Consider the following 23862-nt stretch of genomic DNA (forward strand, 5'->3'; position numbering starts at 1 on the left):
AAGCAACAGCGAATTAAAACGCCATTGTCTATTGTTTGGTATATTGGCCATAATTTTAATAGAAAGCTTAAGTGGAGCATGATCCGAAATGGTTATAGAATCATAATCACATTTAATCACTGAAGGAATGAGACGAGAATCAATGAAAAAATAATCAATTCTTGAATAGGAATGATGAACATGTGAAAAGAAGGAAAAATCTTTTTCCTGAGGATGCAGAAAACGCCAAATGTCCGTCGACCCAGAATCAGAAAGGAAAAAATTAATCAAATTTGCAGATTTATTAGGTAAAGTCCGTAAAGGAGCCGAACGGTCCAAAGCTGGAGATAAACAGGTATTAAGATCTCCGCCCCAAATCAATGAAAACTCGTTCAAATTCGGAAACTGATCAAACAATGATTTATAATATTCCGGACAATCCATATTAGGAGCATAAACATTAACCAAAACTACTTTTTTATTAAATAGTAAACCACTAACCAATAAAAATCTACCATTCGGATCAGAGATAATACCTGTTGTATAAAAGTAATTGAGGAATCTATAAAAATAGAGACGCCTCGAATCTTAGCATTGGAGTTCGAATGAAATTGTTGCCCCTTCCAGAATTTGAAAAAACGTAGTCTGTCCCCCCTCCGTACATGGGTCTCTTGTAAAAATAAAATTTGTGCTTTAAGTCTCCGGAACACTTTAAAAACTTTTTTTCTTTTAATAGGATGATTAAGACCATTAGTATTCCAGGAGACAAAATTAATAATAGACTCCATATATCCTAAAGTCAACCCACAACAAGGAGGATTGACAATAGGCGCGACCCACAAACCCGGAGAGGAAACAGAACATACAAAAGATACCGGGGAAAAGGACGCAACCAGTACTTCAATAATGTATATAGCCCAAAGAAAAACAAACTAAAACGTGAAGCCCCTCCCACCACCCCCCACCCCAAGACCCCAAGGCAAAATCTAAAGCAGACCCGCCAGAAAGAAGCAAGCGCTAAAACTACCCCCATGACTTCCGGTATACGCTCCCTAAAAAAAAGGTATAAATATGAAAAGGATCAGCTAATTGTAAAACAGTAAAAAAATAAGTAAAAAAAAGTTAGCTCAATTAGAATACACACAGAACAGAACAAAAGCCGGAAAATATATATTAAAAAAAAACCACAATAAACCTCAAACTCATGAATAGACACAGCAACAAAAAAAATAGGATTATTAACATAAAGTGATTATAAAAAGCAAAACAGAATAAAATTTAAAAAAAAACTACAAAATTTAAGGCCGCACAGGAAATACGTAAGATGACAAAAGGGAAGTAACCACCCAGAATCCCCTGGGAAAAGAAAGAAATGACGCAGTTAAAAAGAAAGTTTAGCAGCCATATTAAGAAATCAAAAGTAAACTTTTCTGCCCAAATAGGGCACAGAAAAGTTAAAACCAACCAATTCACAGCCTCCGATCAACGGAGATAATTAAAAAAAAGGCAATTAAGATGTTGAAGATGAAAGTTGATCCAGATAACTCTGGGCATCCGATGGAGAATCAAAAAAACGAAGGGCTCCATCTGACATGCGAATCCTTAGACGTGCAGGGTACAGCAGCGCTGGTCTTAAATCCTTCTTATAGAATTCCGACATCACGGATCTGTAACGGACCCGTTGGTCCCAGATTGGTTTACTGAAATCTTCCACGAATCGGAACTTAAGATCCGAAAAATCAATGAAACCTTTAGATCGAGCGAATCGAAACAGTCTCTCCTTGTCTTGAAAGTAATGAAAACGTAAGATAACATGCCTAGGTCTATCTGACCTAGACGAGTATGATGGGATTCTGTGAACACGATCCAGTAGCGGCGGTTGGTCAGGAAATACAGTAGGGAATGCATCTTTTAAAAGTTGAGAGAAATATTTCATGGGATTATTAGCTTCAACAGCTTCCCTCACGCCAATCATTCGTAAATTCTGCCGTCGCATTCTAGATTCCAAGTCAGAGTTTTTAAAAGTCAAAAAGTCAAGTTTCTTCTTCATTACATTAATTGTTTCTTCGATTTTCCCCATCTTAAGCTCACTTTGTTGCGCGAATTTTTGAAGATCAGATATAGCCGACTGATGTTCCGCAATACATGTTTGCATCTTATCAATTAAATCGGCAATTTTCTGGAAATTAGTTGAGATTTCCGTATGAATCAGGTCTTTAACAAAGCCTGCAATTTCCGTACGAATCATCTCCCTAACAGAGGTTGAAATTTCCCTCTGAATTAACTCCGATATCGCTTTCAAAGTCACCGGTGATTCAGTCGGGGGGAGATCCGTAGCTTTCGGTTTAACCGGAGGTTTACCATCCTTGCCGTTTTTCCCGTTCTTAGACATAGCAGATCTAAGTATCATCCAATTGTCAGAGAATTCAGTTTAATTCAAAGTATTGTAAAAATTGATGCCTTAATGGTTAATTAAAGTATAGCTGACCATAGAGAAAAAAAACTCAGAGGTAATGGAGCGAGTCAAGAACGCGACTTCACTCCATGAGCGCTACCGGAAGTCCCTACTGTAAACCTGATAACCATAGTAATTTTCAATTATTCAACGTCAACCATCAAGAAGGAGGTACACACTCAACTTTTAGGAACAGCTTCTTTCCTTCCACCACCAGATTTCTGGACGGGCAATGAACCCATTAATACTACCTCACTATTACATATTTCCCCTCTCTTTTTGCACTACTTATTTAATTTAATTTTTTAAAACATATATTCCATATTGTAATTTATAGTGTATTGCGATGTACTGCTGCCTCAAAGCAGCAAATTTCAGGACATATGCCAGTGATATTAAACCTGATTCGGATTCTAGTTCAGGGAGTGAGCACTGAATTAATGATCAGTTTGCATGTAGATCTCAAGTCTGGCGCAAGATATTAAGGTTTTCTTGTGGACGGGGAGGGGTGAAGGACTGTACTGGTAACTAATCTGATTGATCAAACATTGATGTTACTGATTCTGGGAATCAGAAGTGAAAACAACATCCTAGGGGCCCCAGACAGTCCTTCCAGGTGAGGCGCCACTTCACCTGTGAGTCGGCTGGGGTGATATACTGCATCCGGTGCTCCCGATGTGGCCTTCTATCTATTGGCGAGACCTGACGCAGACTGGGAGACCGTTTTGCTGAACACCTATGCTCTGTCCGCCAGAGAAAGCAGGATCTCCCAGTGGCCACACATTTTAATTCCACATCCCATTCCCATTCTGACATGTCTATCCACAGCCTCCTCTACTGCAAAGATGAAGCCACAGTCAGGTTGGAGGAACAACACCTTATATTTCATCTGGGTAGTCTCCAACCTGATGGCATGAACATCGACTTCTCTAACTTCTGCTCATGCCCCACCTCCCTCTCATACCCCATCCGCTATTTATTTTTATACACATTCTTTCTCTCTCTCTCATTTTTCTCCCTCTCTCCCTCTGACTATACCCCTTGCCCATCCTCTGGGTTTTTCCCCCCTCCCCCTTTTCCTTCTCCCTGGGCCTCCTGTCCCATGATCCTCTCATATCCCTTTTGCCTATCACCTGTCCAGCTCTTGGCTCCATCCCTCCCCCTCCTGTCTTCTCCTATCATTTTGGATCTCCCCCTCCCCCTCCCACTTTCAAATCTCTTACAAACTCTTCCTTCAGTTAGTCCTGAGGAAGGGTCTCGGCCTGAAACGTCGACTGTACCTCTTCCTAGAGGTGCTGCCTGACCTGCTGCGTTCACCAGCAACTTTGATGTGTGATCCTAGGGGGAAGAATCAACAGCTGAGGAAGAAGAAGCAGACTCTTATCATTCTATGGGGAAAAAAATTGGGAATGTTCTGGAATAGGATCCAAGCCCAGCCCGAAAATGCCCTTTCAATTTTGATGTCAACAGGATCTTATATGGATAACTGCATCATTTAAATATTACAATACGTTTACAGAGCGTGCCTGCTTTATGTTTTTAAATGTAAGCAACCAAGTTTTCTGGACCTTGGGGGATATATTGCAGCTGAAAAAAGAAAGGGTGTTCAAATTCATGAGGTAGATGACTGTGCAGGAATCTTTCTTCACTCCCTCAAAGGTATCCACTCAATTCATCCTCTTTCCATGGTTTTCTCCTTCCATCTACTGTAGTGATCACCTCCCTCCGTCACTACCCTGGTATTCCTATCCCTGCCTGCTCCTGCCTCTCTGGCTTTGTAAGCAGCAGCCTTCTGCCTGTAAATATTACCTACATGCACATGGGTCCTAGGTCTAGATTTGTCAGGGCTTTCCTAGGTTTTCTGGCACTGTTAATAGCTTCTCCTGCATGCGTTCAACAGCAGGCTAAAAACCAAATGAGAATATCAAGCCCATGACCAAGATCACAATTTAGCTCTTTTTCACTCCAAAAGTACTAAATGAGCCACTGCTTATTTCTAGTTACCTTTTTGTCCTCAGCTTTCATTGCCTAAGTAGTGAAAGCATGTTTAAGATCAAAAGCCGATTCACAATGAATAATCAGATATTTCGTCAAGGTTGCCTCTGGTGCTAGTTCAACAGCATTGATTAGAACTCCACACACGAAATGCTGTTGAAAAAGCGCCTTTATTCCCTCCACAAAAAGCAGGATTTCCCAGTGGCCAACCATTTCAATTCCTATCCTCATTCCCATTCTGGCATGTCCGACTATGGCCTCCTCTTCTACCATGATGAGGCCACTCTCAGGGTAAGGGAGCAACACATTGTAACTGTCGGTGGCCTCCAGTCATGAAAATCAATTTCTTCAACTTCTGTTAATCATCTTTCCTTGCCCCTCTTCTTCATTTTTCCACTCTGTTCCCCTCCCTTTACCTCTTCTCCTTATCTGCGTATCACCTCCCCTTGGTACTTCTCCTCCTTCTCTTTCTCTCATGGTCCACTCTCCTTTCCTATCAGATTCCTCCTCCAGTCCTTTACCCTTTTCCATCTATTAGCTCCCAGCTTCTTACTTCATCCCCTTCCCAACCCCCCTCCCTGGACACCTGGCTTCAGTGATCACCTTCTAGCTTGTTCTCTGTCCCCTCCCCCACTTTCTTTTACTGACATTTTTCCCCCTTCCTTTCCTGATGAAGGGTCTCGGCTTGAAATGGCAACTGTGTATTCATTTCACAGATGCTGCCTGAGCTGCAAATTTTCTCCAGCATTTTGGATGTGTTGCTCTGGATTTACAGCATCTGTAGAATATCCCGTGTTTTCAAAACTTCCCTTCGGTAAACCACCCACATCCCAGTCAAGCACTATCTGCCTGCCTAACTGACCACAGTACCTGCAGAAACTAACCTGGCTTCTCGCCCCTTCCAGGCCAGTCCTATTGAAAGGTCTTGGCCTGAAATGTCAACTGTTTATTCCCCTCCATAGATGCTGCCTGACCTGCTGAGTTCCTCCAGCATTTTGTGTGTGTGCGTGTGTGTTGCTCTGGGTTTCCAGCATCTGCAGAATCTCTTGCGTTGGTGCTAAGAACTCAACCAGAATTGTTGCGCATGCATTCTGCTCTAAGTAGTTTGGGTCTTGAACCTAGAAATGTTAAGTGCTTAGAAGTATTGGTGATTGTGGCTTATTTAATTAATACAAAGATTTTGCTCCTCAATAGAATTGCAGCTCACACGTGAGGAGAGCTGTTGTAACCTGCTTCTCAGCAGGATGCTGCGGTCGCCATGGAAACAGGCCTGTGCGCTACTGTAAGAGATGTCACTACAACTATCATTCCAGTGAGATTGGTGCTGGATCAGAGGCCCACCTTTACCAAACTTCACCCCCTCCGATGAACACCCGAGAATGTGGTGCAGAGGAGCTGGTTTGTACTGTGGAATCAGTAGTCAGGTAAACAATAATATCAGTCAGAAAATACTTCATTCTGAAGATCTGTTGCACTACTTGTTTATAAACTATTTCACATCTTCGGTGGTTAATTTTGTAACAGTTGGTATAACTCCTGTTGTAAATGTATTCCTTGCATCACAGTTTTGCTCTTTTATGTACATACTTCTCATAGTTGTCTGAGCTCTAATGTCTTGAATTCGTTCCCTAATAATTTCTATCATTTTATTTTTCCCTTTCCACCCTGCACTACCTCCCTCTCCTCCTGCCATTCTAAGGTACCTTTAAAACTTAGCACTGTGGCTATGACTTTGGCAAGTGCCCAAATATGGCTTTTGAGTCTAATTTGTCTGGCAATTCACTTTTTCAGCTCTTTATGTGTGCTTTTCTGAATTAAAGCTCTACAGAAAGTTAACATTTGTTTAAATATTTCATTTTTTTCCCATTTGAATCACTTCTTCATCCCATTCCTATCAGGGAGGAGGCTACGTAGCATTCATGCCAGGACCACCAGTCTCAAAAGCAATTACTTTCCCCAAGTAATAAGACTGATCAACACCTCCACCCACTAACTCCACCACTATTTTTCCCCCCTGTCAGTCACCTTATGTACAGCCTGGCAACACTTTATGGATATATAATCAATGTATTAAGTTATGAATTTATATTTATGTTTTTATTATGACTATGATGTTTATCTTTGGATTTTTTTGTGTGCTGCATCCGATCCGGAGTAACGCTTACTTTGTTCTCCTTTATGCTTGTGCTCTGGAAATGACATTGATCAATCTTGACAACCTTGAAAATGTTGGTTTATGTTTGAAGTAAAGGTTGCAATCGTGGAAAGTCTGGAAAGTTGCCTTTAATCTGCCTGTTTCCTGTTTTAATCGAGATGGGTGGCCAAGCATTCCTAGGAATCAGATTGATGACATAAACACTACAATCAGGCATCTACTTTCATTTCAACAGTGCTTCTATTTCTAAACTAAAGACAGCTCAGTTTTTCAGGTTTGGGATATCTGGCAGCTGACAATAAGTGAAATGGGTTGAATCTATGTAGTAATCAATGTTTGTGGGCCAGCAAGAGACTGAGTGTTTCTTCCAGTCACCAAGCTATGCCACTGAGCTCCAAACCTGGGAGGTGTCTACTTTGGTCCAAACCCTTGACCACCGTCAGCTCTTTCCCTCTAGCCCCTATTTGCTTTTCTGGTACAAAATTTCAAGATCGTCTGGATTGTTTAATGTCACTTCCAGTACGTGAGTGTGTGGCGCGTGGCCAGGTGGTTAGGGCGTTGGACGAACGATCTGAAGGTCATGGGTTCGAGCCTCGGCCGAGGCAGTGTGTGTGTCCTTGAGCAAGGCACTTAACCACACAATGCTCCAGTCTACCCAGCTGAGAATGGGTACCGGCAAAAATGCTGGGGGTTAACCTCGCGATAGACTGGCACCCTATCCGGGGGGTGGGGGTGGGGGAGAGTCTCGTACTCTCAGTCGCTTCACGCCATGGAAACCGGCATAAGTACCGGCCTGATGGGCCACAAGGCTCGTGACAGACTTTAATTTTTAATCAGTACATGAGTGTAAAGGAGAATGAAATAACTGTTACTCTGGATCTGATGCAGCACAAAAGAAACACAATAAGATAAAGAATACAATAATAATAAAACACAATAAATATAAATGCATAAGATAGCTTATATACATTTCAAAGTGATGCTCCATAAAGTGACTCTAGGCACAGGAGTGTCTGCACCTAAGGTGACTCAGATGGGAAATGATAAAGTCATGGTGGTTGGAGTTGTGGAGGGGTGGGTGAGTGGGTCGAGGTGTTGATCAGCCTTACTGCTAGGGGAAGGTAACTGGTTTTGAGTCTGGTGGCCCTGGCGTGGAGGCTATTTAGCTTCCCTAGAATTACAAACGTGTATTTCTTCCCAGCACAATCCAGACTTCCATTCCTTTTGCTTTTGTACCATGATCATGCCTGCAACTGAGCAGGAATCCTACTGGATGGAGCTCTGCTTTTAAACTTGTAAGGGGTTTTGGAAACCCATTCATGTGAAACATGCAGCCACATATCAGCATCTCTAGGATAGATTCTGTGGCAAAGTTTCTAATATATGAAACTTGTATCAGGACTTTTGAGAAATGTTTCTTTTGGTGACATGTATTTCAGTGGCATATGTTAGTTAATTTCTTTCTGTGACTGCTCTGTGCCTTCAGGTGACTCTCTGGCCAGGGAATGATACTTAATTTTAGCTCTGACTTCTGTTTGTAACAACCTTCTCTAGGGCAGGGATCCCCAACCTTGGGTCTAAGGACCCCTTGGTTAACGGTAGAGGTCCATGGCATGTGAAAGGTTGGGAACCCCTGCCCTAGAGGTTGGAAGATTTATTGCCTGAAATCTGATTTAAAGTTTAATTTTAGAACCAGTGCGATGCATTCTGGGATGATTGGATGAAACGTTTCTTTTTTTTTCCTTTATTTAGGTCTGGTTTTATTATTCTCAAGTTAGATTTTTGTTTAAACAGATTAATCTTTAATTTTTCTACAGTTTACTGAAGGAAGCGGAATACCATGCAGAGCAAAGGGAGTTTGAATTAAACCGAAGACGGCAAATGGGTCTATCTTTATCCCATCATTCACTGGACAATATGGAGTATGATAACAAGGATGATGATAAAAATGATCAACGCTTGTTGAGCCAGTTTGGAATCTGGGTTCTGGTAAATAAATGAAATGATAATTTTAATCTGAAGATTATGCCACATATTGGGACCAAATGGAAGTGAGGTAGTTAAGGATAATTGCTGGTGGATTTGAAGGGCAGTGCACACAAATTCATGTCTTGATGCTACATTAAATGCATTAATAACCCACACCTCTTGTCTCCAGATTTCATTGAAGTAAATCTTGGAGGCAGAATTCAATGTGCTCACACGACTGTATAGGCAATTTTGAATAATCATCAGGGGATTAACATCTGGGCATGTTTTTCAGGAGCTTGCAACCACTTCAGAATTAGAATGGAATCAGAATCAGGTTTATATTGTGAAATCTGTTGTTTGGCAGCAGCATTACATTGCAATACTTAATAATAAAAATACTGTAAATTACAATATGTTCAATTAAGCAGCGCAATAAGAGAACAAAGAAAGAAAAAAGTAGTGAGTTAGTGTACATGGGTTCATTGTTCATTCAGTAACCTGATGACAGAAAGGAAAAAGCTACTCCTAAAACTTCTTTTCTCTAAGTGTAATGTTCTCAACCCCAAAAAGAATGTCCTATTCTGAGTACAGGTACAGAGACATCAAAAGCTTCTTCTACCCTAACCCTTTCATTTCCAGAATAATTCTTGCGTACCTCCTCTGATCCCTCTCCAATTCCAGCACATATTTTCTCAGATAAGGGGCTCACAATAATGCAGGTGCAGTCTGACCAATGTCTTATAAGCCTCAGCATTTGACATTTGAGAAATGTAATCAGCATTCAGAGTGGCTGAGTGCAGGTGTCAAGCAGTTCTTTCCCTAGCTGTGAGCTTTGCTATCCCCAATCCTTCCTAAGTACTTTGTTTCTAAGCAGTGTCATGCATTCTAAATCAAAATCAAAGTTCCAATTTATTATTACCATATACAACCTTGCAATTCATCTTCGTGCAGGCCCTCACAAAACAAAGAAACACAATGAAATCCACAAAAATCCACACACAACAAAGACTGACAAACATCCAGTGTGTAAAAGATGACAAATCATTCAAATAATTTAAAACAAATAATATATGGTACATGAGCTGCAGAGTCCCTGATAGTGAGTCCACAGCTGTGGAGTCCATTCAATGCTAAAGTGAGTGAAGCTGGTCCACGTACCTAAAGACGGCAGGGCAACAGCTGCTCCTGAATCTTGGGATCTTGGGTCCCAAGTCTCTTGAACCTCTTGACCAGTAGTAGTGAGTAGAGAGGGAGATCTTAGACACAGTAGCTGACAAGAGTTATTATTAAACTCCGTGTCCTTTTTTCCACCTAGAATATCTTTCCTTTTGAACTGTCACTTTGTGCAAGTTCTTACCTTTATGATGCAATTAGTAACCTAGCTTCTGCTTTCTTAGGAGTTTGTGAAGATTTGGCTTGTCATCGAGAACTGTGACAAACTTTTATAAATGTATGGTGGAGAGTATACTGACTGTTTGCATAACAGCTTAATATAGAAATACCAATACCCTTGAATGGAATAGCTACACTGTGTACATACATCTACTGATGCTTCTGGACACATCTTCAGTGATGTTCCTGGAATCATCGTGTGTTTCGGGTCTTTCAACATCATACAGCCTCCTCCAGGTGACCCAGCCGGGGCTGATCAGACCCCAGTTTGTGTCCAGATGGCTAGCTACTTATGACTCCATGGCTCCCCTCTTTTGAGCCACAGCCATCTTGAGGCCCTCTCTGCCGCATCAGTGGTACTGCGGATGGCTCTCCTTTTCCTCTCTCCCTCGATGCCCAAAATGCTGAAGGCTCTAACTAAAGAATGGGCTACGAATCCCCTACAACCAACCTCCACTGGGAGACACCTCGCTCTCCATCCAGACTGCTGACAGTTGCTGACCAGTCCTGTGTACTTGGAGAGCTTCCTTTCAAAGGCCTCTTCCAAGCTATCTTCCCATGGGACTGTCAGCTCCAGCAGCACCACTTGCTTAGTAGACTCAGACACTAGGACAAAAAGTAATGGATATAGCCCAGTCCATCATGGGTAAAACTCTCCCTCCCATTTAGGAGTGGTGTTGCAGGAAAGCAGCATCTATCATCAGGGATCCCCAGCATCCAGGCCATGTCCTCTTCTCAGTGCTACCATCAGGACGAAGGTAGAGGAGCCTCAGGACTCACACCACCAGGTTCAGGAACAGTTACTACCTCTTAATCATTAGGCTGTTGAGCTGGGGGATAACTTTACTCAACTTCACTTACCCCATAACTGAACTGTTCCCACAGCCTATGGATTCACTTTCAAGGGCCCTTCATCTCATGTTCTGAATATTAATTGCTTAGTTATTTTTGTTATTGTTCTTTTCTGTTTGTATTTGCACAGTTTATTGTCTTTTGCACATTGGTTGTTTGTCCATCTTGTGTGTGTTTTTTCATTGATTTGATGGTGTTTCTTTGCATCTACTGTGAATGCCTGCAAGAAAAGGAATGCCAGGGTAGTGTATGGTGACATATATGTACTTTGATATTAAGTTCACTTTGTACTTTGAATAATTTAATAAAAATGGTAAGTTCTGTATATGCTGGGCAATCCAATCATTAGGTTCTGAATGGTGCAGCAAAGATGACAATTTGCTCAAATAATTTACTCAAAATTTCTGTGCTTACTTCCTTTATTGTGCAGGTCAGTCTTTGCACTCCAAGTGAAAATACACCCACAGAAAGTTTAGCCCGATTGGTAAGCATGATGTTCCAGTGGTTTCATTGCACTGCCTACATGCTGGATGACGAAGTGGGAAGCCTCGTGGAAAAGCTGAAGCCTCAGTTTGTCACTAAATGGTTGAAGACTGTTTGCGATGTTCGATTTGATGTGATGGTCATGTGTCTTCTTCCCAAACCGATGGAGTGTGCAAGAGTGAGCTTTTTTTAATATGACAGTTTGTAAGAATGCTTATTTGTGTCCCCAAGTTTCAGTATACTGTAGTCATAAAATCTCCTTCCACACTGGATCAGAAATAATCTATTTCATTTGTGATTCATCACGTAAATGAGCAGCAAACTCTGGAATTGGCATGATTTATTATTGCTTCATGTAGCGAGATACAGTGAAAAGCTTGTTTTGCTTTGTGTTCAAACAGATCAGATGATTACACCATGCATTGAGCTGATACAAGATAAAACAGTGATAGAATGCAGGATAAAGTGTAGCAGTTACAAAGAATGTGTAGTGCAAGTAGGCAATAAAGGGTTAGATCATACCGAGGTAGATTGTGAGGTCAAGAGTACATCTTACCATACTAGCAAAGTATTCAATAGTCTTATAATAGTGGGTAGAAACTGTGCTTGAAATTGTTAGTATGTGCTTTCAGGGTGTTTGTATCTTCTGCCCAGTGGGGAAGGGGAGAAGGGAGAATATCTGGGGTTTTCAATTATGCTGGCTACTTTACTGATGTAGCAAGAAGTACAGACAGAGTCTATGGAGGGGAAGTTGGATTCCATGATGTGTTGAGCTGTGTCCACAACACTTTATAGTTATTTGTAGTCACTGGCAGAACAGTTTCTATATTAGGCAGCCGTGTATCCAGATAAGATGCTTTCTACGCACAACACGCTGGAGGAACTCAGCAGGTCGGGCAGCATCCGTGGAAAGGAACAATGAACAGTGAAACTAGGATGGGGGAAAGGAGGGGGAGGGAATTACTGGAAGCTGGAGAATTCAATGTTTGCCAGGTGAAAAACCAGTAAGGGTGCCAGGTGAAAAACCCTAACATTGAATTCTCCAGCTTCCGGTAATTCCCTTCCCCTATCCCAGTTTCACTCTGCCTCCTCCTCCAGCTGCCTATCACCTCCCTCACGGTTCCGCCTCCTTCTACCCATTGTGCTTCCCCCGTTCCCTCTTCACCTTTCCTGCCTATCCCCTCCCTGCTTCCCCTCCCCCACCCCTTGACCATTCCCCTTACTGGTTTTTCACCTGACACCTACCAGCCTTCTCCTTCCCACCCTCCCCCCACCTTCTTTATAGGGCCCCTGCCCCCTCTCTCTTCAGTCCTGACGAAGGGTCTCGGCCCAGAACGTTGACTGTTCGTTTCAACGGATGCTGCCCGACCTGCTGAGTTCCTCCAACGTGTTGTGCGTGTTGCTTTGACCCCAGCATCTGCAGAGTATTTTGTGTTCAAGATGCTTTCTATGGTGCATCGATAAAAATTGGTAAGGGTTGATGGGGACATGCCAAATTTATTCAGTCTCCTGGGGAAGTAGAGGCATTGGTGAACTTTCTTGGCGATGGCGTCAATGAGATTGGTGATGTTCATTCCTTGGAACTTGAAGCTCTCAACCAGCATCACTGATATGGAGTGCAGCCTATACTCTGCCTCCCTTCCTGAAGTCAGTAACCAGTGCTTTAATCAATTAAGACTCAAGATTGTCTGATGTCATTTCAAGTACACGTGTGAAAGAGAATAAAATAATTGTTTCTCCAGATCCGTACAGCATAAAAAAACACAGTAAGATAAAGAAGATAATAATAAATACAATAAGTATAGATACATAAAATAACTCATATACATAGATTTATTGTGTGTCCGTAAAGTGACGCTAGGCACAGGAGTGTCTGTACATAAGGTGACTTTGATAGGAAATGATAAAGTAGTGGTGGTTGGAGGTGTGGAGGGGTGGGTTAGTGAGTGGAAGTGTTAATCAGCCTTGCTGCTCGGGGAAAGAAACTGTCTTTGAGTCTGGTAGTCCTGTCGTGGATGGGATCTTTCCTGATATGACTAGCCTTTTCTGGCACTTTTCTGTACACGTGTCCTTGACTGTGGGTAGGCTGGTGCTGGAGATGTACAGTATTGGGCAGCTGTTGGGCAGATGTGTTTCGCTGCTGTGTGGTTACTGTTGGGATGCTCCACTGCACATTTGTAGAAGGTTGTTTGTATAGCTGTGCATAGTCCAGCTCTCTAGCCTTCTCAGCAAGTAGAAGTGTTACTGAAGTTTCCTGATCTGTGTAGGATCTGTTCTGGGATCAGGAGAGGTTGTGTGTGATGTGCACTCCCAGGAGTTTGAAACTGCTCGCAGTTCCACTGCTGTGCTGCCGGTATAAAGAGGGGTGTGAGGGGTGTGAGTTCTCCTGAAGGCGATAACCATCTCCCTTGTCTTGTTGACATCGAGGAAGGGGCTATTTGCTTTGGTACCAGGCCTCAAGCTCTTGTACCTCCTCTCTGCTGGCAGAAGGGAATAGGCAATTAACATTTGGCTTGGCCCTGATGAACAGTCTCAGCCTGAAATATTGACAGTTTATTTCCCTTCATAGAGGCTGCCTGATTTGCTGAGTAACTCCAGCATGTTATGCGGAAAGAGATCTGAGGAAAAGAGAAGCAAGGTTGTTTAGGCAGTGGTGAACAAAGGGAATTTCTCAAATTGAGTGAAATCATGTGGCAAACGATGATGGTTATTTGTTGCTGATGTACTTCTGGCCTACTGGGAGGAAATGGCAAAAATGGTTTTTACATGGACAGGAAGAAAGAGTGTGTTGGTTCTCTTTTCTATTGAGTGTTACTTTGGTATTGTCACTCTGTAATACTGTAAACAGGACAATTGATTTATTAATATATGAATCATCAGAATTGACGTGATGGTCAGGTGAGAGGAATCATTGTTATGACTAATTGTTCAGAGATTAAAAACAGTTTTTCATAGTACATGTGTATTGAGAGCTGGGCTGACTTGAGTTACTCGAGTGTGAAACTAAACCTCAGATGCTCATCAAAGAATGTAAGTTAGTAGCAATTGATATGTTTGAACTCGTGTCTGAAGTCAGAGAACAGAACAGTAAAGCACAGGAACAGGTCCTTCGGCCCACAATGTTGTTCCAAAGTAAGTAAATTAATAATAAAATGATCAACTAATCTAATGCCCTCTGCCGAAAGAATGTCCAGATCCTTCCATTCTCCTCACATTCATTCAAAAATCCCTTACGAAGTCTCTAAAGTATCTGCCAGTGCTACCACACCAGGCAGCCATTCCAGGCACCCATCACTCTGTGCTTTAAAAAAAATTACTCCTCACCTCTCTTTAAGATGACTCCTCCTCACCATAGATGCATGCGTTCTGGTATTAGACATTTCAACCCTGAGAAAAAGATACTGTCTGGCTACTCTATCTGTGCCTCTCATAATCCTATGAACCTCCGTCAGATCTCCCTCAGCCTCCACCATTCCAGAGAGTCAGAATCAGAATCAGGTTTTTTATCATGGGCATGTTTCGTGAAAAATAATATAATTTTGTAAAGTTGTTATAAAAATTAATTTAGATTTGGTAAAACATGTACTTGTTCAGTTTGAAGGTTTATGGGAAAGTCAGCTTACTGTACCTTTTACATTGTCTCCGTGCAGTAGCCGTGACTCCACTTGGCCCAGAATCTGTATGTGATCCAATTATTCAGTTCCTTCCCTTTCTCCGTTGGTAGAGAGCTCATGGTTAAGTCCCAGTCTTTCTAACCAACCAGTTGTTCTACTTCTCTGCGCTATAACTGAGAAGTGTTTTTAATGTTGTCATTGACTCTACTCAGTTTCTTAATCCATGAGCAAAACAGTGCAAATTCTCCAAGGAATTGAGAAGCAGTTCAGAATATAGAAACATAGAAACATAGAAAATAGGTGCAGGAGTAGGCCTTTCGGCCCTTCGAGCCTGCACCGCCATTTATTATGATCATGGCTGATCATCCAACTCAGAACCCAGCCCCAGCCTTCCCTCCATACCCCCTGACCCCTGTAGCCACAAGGGCCATATCTAACTCCCTCTTAAACATAGCCAATGAACTGGCCTCAACAGTTTCCTGTGGCAGAGAATTCCACAGATTCACCACTCTCTGTGTGAAGAAGTTTTTCCTAATCTCGGTCCTAAACGGCTTCCCCTCTATCCTCAAACTGTGACCCCTCGTTCTGGACTTCCCCAACATCGGGAACAATCTTCCTGCATCTAGCCTGTCCAATCCCTTTAGGATCTTATACGTTTCAATCAGATCCCCCCTCAATCTTCTAAATTCCAACGAGTACAAGCCCAGTTCATCCAGTCTTTCTTCATATGAAAGTCCTGCCATCCCAGGAATCAATCTGGTGAACCTTCTTTGTACTCCCTCTATGGCAAAGATGTCTTTCCTCAGATTAGGGGACCAAAACTGCACACCATACTCCAGGTGTGGTCTCACCAAGGCCTTGTACAACTGCAGTAGTACCTCCCTGCTCCTGTACTCGAATCCTCTCGCTATAAATGCCAGCATACCATTCGCCTTTTTCACCGCCTGCTGTACCTGCATGCCCACTTTCAATGACTGGTGTATAATGACACCCAGGTCTCGTTGCACCTCCCCTTTTCCTAATCGGCCACCATTCAGATAATAATCTGTTTTCCTATTTTTGCCACCAAAGTGGATAACTTCACATTTATCCACATTAAATTGCATCTGCCATGAGTTTGCCCACTCACCCAACTTATCCAAGTCACCCTGCATCCTCTTAGCATCCTCCTCACTGCTAACACTGCCACCCAGCTTTGTGTCATTCGCAAACTTGGAGATGCTGCCTTTAATTCCCTCATCCAAGTCATTAATATATATTGTAAACAACTGGGGTCCCAGCACTGAGCCTTGCGGTACCCCACTAGTCACCGCCTGCATTCTGAAAAGGTCCCGTTTATTCCCACTCTTTGCTTCCTGTCTGCTAACCAATTCTCCACCCACACCAATACCTTACCCCCAATACCGTGTGCTTTGAGTTTGCACACTAATCTCCTGTGTGGGACCTTGTCAAAAGCCTTTTGAAAATCCAAATATACCACATCCACTGGTTCTCCCCTATCCACTCTACTAGTTACATCCTCAAAAAATTCTATGAGATTCGTCAGACATGATTTTCCTTTCACAAATCCATGCTGACTTTGTCCGATCATTTCACCGCTTTCCAAATGTGCTGTTATCACATCCTTGATAACTGACTCCAGCAGTTTCCCCACCACCGACGTTAGGCTAACCGGTCTATAATTCCCTGGTTTCTCTCTCCCTCCTTTTTTAAAAACTGGGGTTACATTAGCCACCCTCCAATCCTCAGGAACTAGTCCAGAATCTAACGAGTTTTGAAAAATTATCACTAATGCATCCACTATTTCTTGGGCTACTTCCTTAAGCACTCTAGGATGCAGACCATCTGGCCCTGGGGATTTATCTGCCTTCAATCCCTTCAATTTACCTAACACCACTTCCCTACTAACATGTATTTCACTCAGTTCCTCCATCTCACTGGACCCTCTGTCCCTTACTATTTCTGGAAGATTATTTATGTCCTCCTTAGTGAAGACAGAACCAAAGTAATTATTCAATTGGTCTGCCATGTCCTTGCTCCCCATAATCAATTCACCTGTTTCTGTCTGCAGGGGACCTACTTTTGTCTTTACCAGTCTTTTCCTTTTTTACATATCTATAAAAGCTTTTACAGTCCGTTTTTATGTTCCCCACCAGTTTTCTCTCATAATCTTTTTTCCCCTTCCTAATTAAGCCCTTTGTCCTCCTCTGCTGAACTCTGAATTTCTCCCAGTCCTCAGGTGATTAATCAATCTGTCTGATTAATTGATCCATCACATGTACATCGAATCATGCAGTGAAATGTGTTGTCAACCTAAGGTTCAAAGTACGTATATTTATTATTAAAGTATGCATACTACGTTCCAGCTTGAGACTCATCTCCTTGCAGGCAACCACAAAGCAAAGAAACATAATAGAACCCATTAAAAAACCTCCATACCACCAAGACTGTCAAATGCCCAATGTGCTAAAAAAAAAAGAACAAATTGTGCAAACAGTACAAAAATAAACAAATAAATCACAGAATATGAACTGCAGAGTCCCTGAAATTGAGTCCACAGCCACAGAGTCAGTTCAGTGCTGAGGTGAGTGCTGACGATTGCAGGCTACAATTCTAGAGCTGGATGTAGTGGGAGCAGCCCTAAGTGTTGCCACACATTTTGGCGCCAACATAGTATGCCTACAATGCTGGCAGAACAACACAGAACACAACAAGCAACAGAACAACAAGAGTAAATTAAACCCCTTTCCTCCCTCTCAACCACACATCAGCACAGGCAGTCCTCCAACTCTAAGCCTCTGGGCCTTCAACAGACTAATGGACAATAGGCCTCTGACTTCCTTAGTGGACTTCATACCTTTGGCCATTGGGCTTCCACTTCAAGCCTTCTGATTAAACATCGGGGTTCAATCTTCGGTATGAATCCCAGAATAATAATTATCTTATTAATTATCCAGACTTAAAGATTAAAATTTTGCTGGTTACTTTCTACAGATTACATTTTCATAATCCTCCTAGTGTAGCGAAAGTCTTAATCAAATCATTGATGTTTCAAGGAAAGTGTGCAAAGTAACCAACAATTATTTTATTCAAATTAACCTTTACTAACAAATTTATGAATTGGTGATATAAGGTTTGAAGCACACCTCCATCTTCTCCTCCAATCTGCCACCCCCTACTTTATCTTCAAAATGGAGAGTGTTAATGCAGTTCTCTTTACTTCTGTCCCCTTTGTCTCACCCACAGTGACCATATCTTCATCTGTGCAGGCTATATGCTTTTGAAATTCCTTCCTAAACAGTCTGTCCGCCTCTGGATTTTCCCTTCATCATTCCTAAAACTCAGCTTGCCAACACAGCTCCGAATTATGTCACCAGTGATTCTTTCCATGATTCATTGCTAATTTTGTTTGGTTTGGCTTCATAAAAGGTGCGACGTGAATGTAAGCTTTTGTACTTTATTTTCAGGTTGGTGGTTATTGGGATAAGTGTTGCAGTACTGTGACACAACTGAAAGAAGGCTTGAATCGAATCCTGTGCCTCATTCCATACAATGTCATTAATCAGGCTGTGTGGGAAAGCATTATGCCAGAATGGTTGGAATCCATCCGAACTGAGGTGCCAGAAAGCCAGTTGAAAGAGTTTAAAGAAGTCTTAAGGTATGTACTGGTTGTGTGTATCTAACTGCTTCAATTGTATAATTTTTTCTTAGTAATGTTACTTACTACCACTCCTCCACACTCCACTACTTTATCATTTCCTGTCAGTCACCCTAGTGGCAGTTTATAAAGGCTACCGATGTATTTATACTTATTGTGTTTTTTTTATTATGGTAACACATCAAAAATGCTGGAGGAACTCAACAGGTCTGGCAGGATTCATGGAAATGGACAGCCAGTGTTTCAGGCTGAGACCTTTTCTTCACGACTGGAAAGGAAAGGGAAGATGCCACAGTAAAAAACTGGGGCAAAGGGAAGGAAGACAGCCTGAAGGTGATAGGTGAAGCCAGGTGGGCGGGAAAGATAAAGGGCTGGAGAGGAAGGAATCTGATGGGAGAGGAGAGTGGACCATAAGAGAATGGGAAGAAGGAGAGGCACCACGAGAGGTGATAGGCAGGTGAAGATAGGTACGAGGCCAGAGTGGAGAATAGAAGAAGAGAGGTGAGAGTATTTCTTTTACCATTAACTGTGGAATTCAATGCTTAAAACTATAAGGGATGCCAGCTCAGGTGACACCTTTAAACACCAGTTCAAAACCTATTTATTTAACCTTGTTTTGAACTAACATCTTTACATCTTATTTTCATGTTTGCACTTTATCCCATTGTAAAGCACTTTGAACTGCATACAAGGACAAGTACAGCACAGAAACAGGCCCTTTGGCCCATCTAGTCCATGGTGAAACAATTTAAACTGCCTCCTCCCATTGACCTGTACAGGGAACATAGCCCTCCACATCCCAACTATCCACGTATCTAGCCAAAATTCTCTTAAACGTTGTAATCGAGCTCGTATCCATCATTTGAGCTGGCAGCTCATTCCACACTCTCACCACACTCTGAGTAAAGAGGTTTCCCCTCATGTTCCTCTCAAACGTCTCACCTTTCACCCTTAACTCAGGACGTTTAGCTGTATTCCCACCCAATCTCGGTGGAAAAAGCTTGCTTGCATTTACCCTAACTATAACCCTCGTAATTTTGTAAACATCTATCAAATCTTCTCTCAGTCTTCTTTGTTCTAAGGAATACGGTCCTAACCTTCTCAATCTTTCCTTGTAACTCAGGTCCTCCAGACCTGGCAACATCCTTGTAAATTTTCTCTGAATGCTTTCAACCTTGCTTACATCTTTCCTGTAGGTAGGTGAACAAAACTGCACACGTAACTCCAAATTAGGCCTCACCAATGTCTTAAATAACTTCAACATAACATCTCATCTCCTGTACTCAATACATTGATTTATGAAGGCCATTGTGCCAGTAGCTTTCTTCATGACCCTAACTACCTGTGACACCACTTTCAGTGAATTTTGGACCTGTATTCCTAGATCCCCTTGTTCTACCACAAGCCTCACTGCCCTATAGTTCTCTGTGTAAGATCTACCCTGGTTGGTTCTACCAAAGTGCAAAACCTTGTACTTCTCTGCATTAAGTTCCATCTGCCATTTTCCATACCATTTTTGTAGCTGATGCAAATCCTTCTGCAAACCATGATAGCCTTCCTTACTGTCCACTACACCCCATTTTTGGTGTCATCTGCAAATTTGCTGATCCAGTTAACCACGTTATCATCCAGATCATTGATATAGATGACAAACAACAAAGGACCCAGCACCGACCCCTGTAACAAACCACTAATAAGCCTCCAGTCAGAGAGGCAACCCTCTACTACCACTCTCTAACTTCTCCCACAAAGCCAATGCTTAATCCAACATACTACCTCATCCTGAATTTTGAGCGACTGAACTTTCCTGACCAGCCTCACATGCGGAACCTTGTCAGATGCCTTACTGAAGTCCATGTAGACAACATCCACTGTTTTGTTTTCATCCACTTCCTGGTACCTTCCCCAAACTCTATAAGAATGATTGGACATGACCTACCATACATGAAGCCATGCTGACTATCCTTAATCAGTCCACATCAATCCAAATACTTATATATCCTGTCCCTTAGAATATCTTCCAATAACTTTCCCAAAACTGATGTCAGGCGCACTGGCCTATAATTTCCAGGTTTCCATTTAGGGCTTTTTTAAAACAGTGGAACAACATTGGCTATCCTGCCATCCTCTGGTACCTTCCCTGTTACTAAGGATGATTTAAATATCTCTGCTAGGGCCCCGGCAATTTCACCTCCCGTAGGATCTGAGGGGACACCTTGTCAGGCCCTGGGGATTTATCCATTCTGATTAGCCTCAGGATAGCAAATTCCTCCTCCTCTGTGTTCTGTACTGGGTCCAAGAAGTTGATGCTGCTTTGCCTCACTGGATCTTTCCAGATGCATCGCTATTTCTTCTTTAATGGTAGTTTAAAGCATTTTCCCAACTACAGATGTTAAACTAACTGGCCAATAGTTATCTGCCTTTTGCCGACATCCTTTTTTGAACAATGGTGTGACATTTGCCAACTTCCAATCCACTGGGACCTGCCCAGAGTCCAGAGAATTTTGGTAAAGCCTTTACTGTAAGTTCTGCCATTCGTTCAATACTCTGGGATGCATTCCATCAGGATCAGGGGACTTGTCTATCTTTAGGCTCACACATTTGCTCAGGATTACCTCTTTAGTGATAGCTATTGCATCGAGGCCTTCACCTCCCATCACATCCATAACATCTTTCTTTGGCATATTAGACGTGCCTTCCACCGTGAAGACTGACACAAAATAGTTATTCAAAGCCTTTGCCACTTCCTCATTACCCAATGTTAATTCCCTTTCTCATTCTCTAAGGGACCTACATTCACTTTAGCCACCTTTTTCTGCTTTATATAATTATAAAAACTTCTATCCGTTTTTATATGTTGTGCTAGTTCATTTCCATAATCTAGCTTTCCTTTCTTTATTGCTCGCTTAGTGATACTTTGTTGCTTTTTAAAGATTTTCCAATCTTTCAGCTTCCCACTATTCTTGGCGACTTTGTATGCATGAGCTTATAGTTTGATGCCTTCTTTTATTTCTTTAGTTAACCAAGGCTGGCTCTCCCTACCTTTACTGTCCTTGCTTTTAACTGGAATATACTTTTGTTGAGCACTGTGAAAAATCTTCTTGAAAGTCTTCCACTGTTCCTCAACCATCCCATCATATAGCCTGTGTTCCCAGTCTACATTAGACAAATCCTCCCTCATCTTATTGTGGTCTCCATTGTTTAGGCACAGTAGTAGGCAGCTGTCAATCCCATGGGATCATAGGTTTGTGCTTCTGGTGGACTGTGTCCTCTCCAGGGCGCAAGCCTGGCAGGAAGATTTGAAGAACCGGCTGTTGCCCATGCAGTGGGTTTCCCTTCTCCAGGTCACTGATGTAGTCCAAGGGAAGGGCAAGCACTGATACAGCTTGGCACCGGTGTCGTTGCAGAGGTCACCAGAGTGAAGTTGTAAACAACATCAAACTTCCCTAGGGACCCTGCCTCTGGATTTCTTCCTCAGGGTTTACTCTGGAAACCTTTCCCATGAGTGGGTATGGCCGCAAGGCAGTGGAGGTTTAAAATCAGAGTTTTCCTTCTCCATTGTTTAGGCATAATACACTGGTTTTCGATCGAACTATTGCACCCTCTGTTTGTATGAGAATTCAGTCATACTGTGATCTTTCTTTCCAAGATGATCTCTAGCTATAGGATCACTAATTTTACCTGTCTTATTGCACAGGACCAGATCTATGATAAAGCGTTCCCTTGTAGGTTCAGTAACATGCTGTTCAGGAAAGCCATCAGAAGGCTACCTTGACCAACTTGATTCACCCAATCTATGTGCAAGTTAAAGTCCCCCACGATAACTGCTGTTCCATTCTTACATGCCTCAGATATTGCTCTGCTTATTGCCTGTGCCACTGTAATGTTATTATTTGGTGGCCAATAGCAACTTCCATCAGTGATTATTTTTCCCTTTACTATTCCTAATCTCTACCCAGATGGATTCAACATTCTGCTCCTTAGGACTTGTATTGTCTCTATTGCCCTGATCTCGTCCTTAATTAAGAGCGCTATCCCACCTCCCTTACTTTCCTGCTTATCCTTCCGTATTACTGATACCCTTGGATATTTAATTTAATTCCCAATCCTCTCCACACTGCAACCACGTAAAGTGCTCTTACACTCATTGTGCTTTTAAAGTCTTGTAGTCTTTCACTCTTTTGCACTTGACTTTTCTTCACCCCACTCTTACTTCTCTTTTTTAGCTTTTGCTTTTTCTTTATCCATGTTTCTCTTTATTAACTTATCCATACTTCTCCAATCTGTTGAATCTCCCCCCCCCAAACTATTTATTTTAAAGCCCTCTTCACAGCCTTAGTTATGCGATTCACTAGGATCCAGGTCCCATGACGGTTCAGGTGGAGCCCATCCCATTGGTACAGCTCCCTTCTTCCCCAATACTGTCGCCAGTTTCCCATGAATTCAAACCTATCTCTCCCACACCAATCCTTGAGCCACACATTTAACTCTCTAATCTTCTTGACCCTATGCCAATTTGCATGTGGCTCAGGTAGTAATCCAGAGATTACTATTTTTTTGGTTTTGCTTTTTAATTTAGTCCCTAGCTGCTCAAATTCTCTCAGCAGAACCTCTTACTTTGTTCTGCCTACGTTTGGATATTGTTGGTACCCACATGGATCACAACAACTGGATCTTTCCCCTCCCACTGCAAATTGCTTTGCAGGTCGGATAAGATGTCCTGAACCTGGGCACCAGGCAGGCAGCACAGCCTTCTTTGAAACTCATGGCATTGTGGTCACTGGATGCAAGGTGTTCCCCTGCACAAACTTCTGACACCTGCACTGTCTTATTCCCTGACAGCAGATCTAGTATCACACACTCTCTCATTGGGACTTCTACATACTTATGACGGAAACTCTTCTGAACACATTAGACAACAATCCATGCAACATACATCAAAGTTGCTGGTGAACACAGCAGGCCAAGCAGCATCTATAGGAAGAGGCGCAGTCGATGTTTCAGGCCGATCTCTTAACAAATTTGTTCCTCTAAATCCCTCGGACTGCTTGGTGGTCTGTAATATAGTCCCATTAATTTGGTCATACCTTTTTCATTTCTCAGTTCCACCCACAGCACCTCACTAGTTGAGTTCTCCAGTCTGTTCCGATAGAGCATTGCAGTGACATTTCCCCTGACTGGTAATGCCATCTGTCTTCCTTTAATTTCCTCCCACTCTGTCATGTCTAAACAACAGAGCCCCAGAATATTGAGCTGCCAGTCCTACCCCTCCTGCAACCAAGTCTCACTAATGACTACAACATCATAA

General features: G+C 42.3%; 1 protein-coding gene across 1 annotated transcript in view; it reads left to right on the top strand.

Moving 5' to 3' along the window:
* LOC134344062 (protein unc-79 homolog) overlaps positions 1-23862 on the top strand; it is a 403221-nt gene that overhangs the window by 101596 nt on the left and 277763 nt on the right. The window contains exons 12-15 of the mRNA XM_063043251.1: positions 5624-5853; positions 8402-8573; positions 11230-11460; positions 18364-18554. Of these exons, the coding sequence (XP_062899321.1) occupies positions 5624-5853; positions 8402-8573; positions 11230-11460; positions 18364-18554 (824 nt within the window). The remainder of the gene's footprint in view (positions 1-5623; positions 5854-8401; positions 8574-11229; positions 11461-18363; positions 18555-23862) is intronic.

The sequence above is a fragment of the Mobula hypostoma genome, chromosome 1 (assembly GCF_963921235.1).
Source record: "Mobula hypostoma chromosome 1, sMobHyp1.1, whole genome shotgun sequence".
Classification (NCBI taxonomy): domain Eukaryota; kingdom Metazoa; phylum Chordata; class Chondrichthyes; order Myliobatiformes; family Myliobatidae; genus Mobula; species Mobula hypostoma.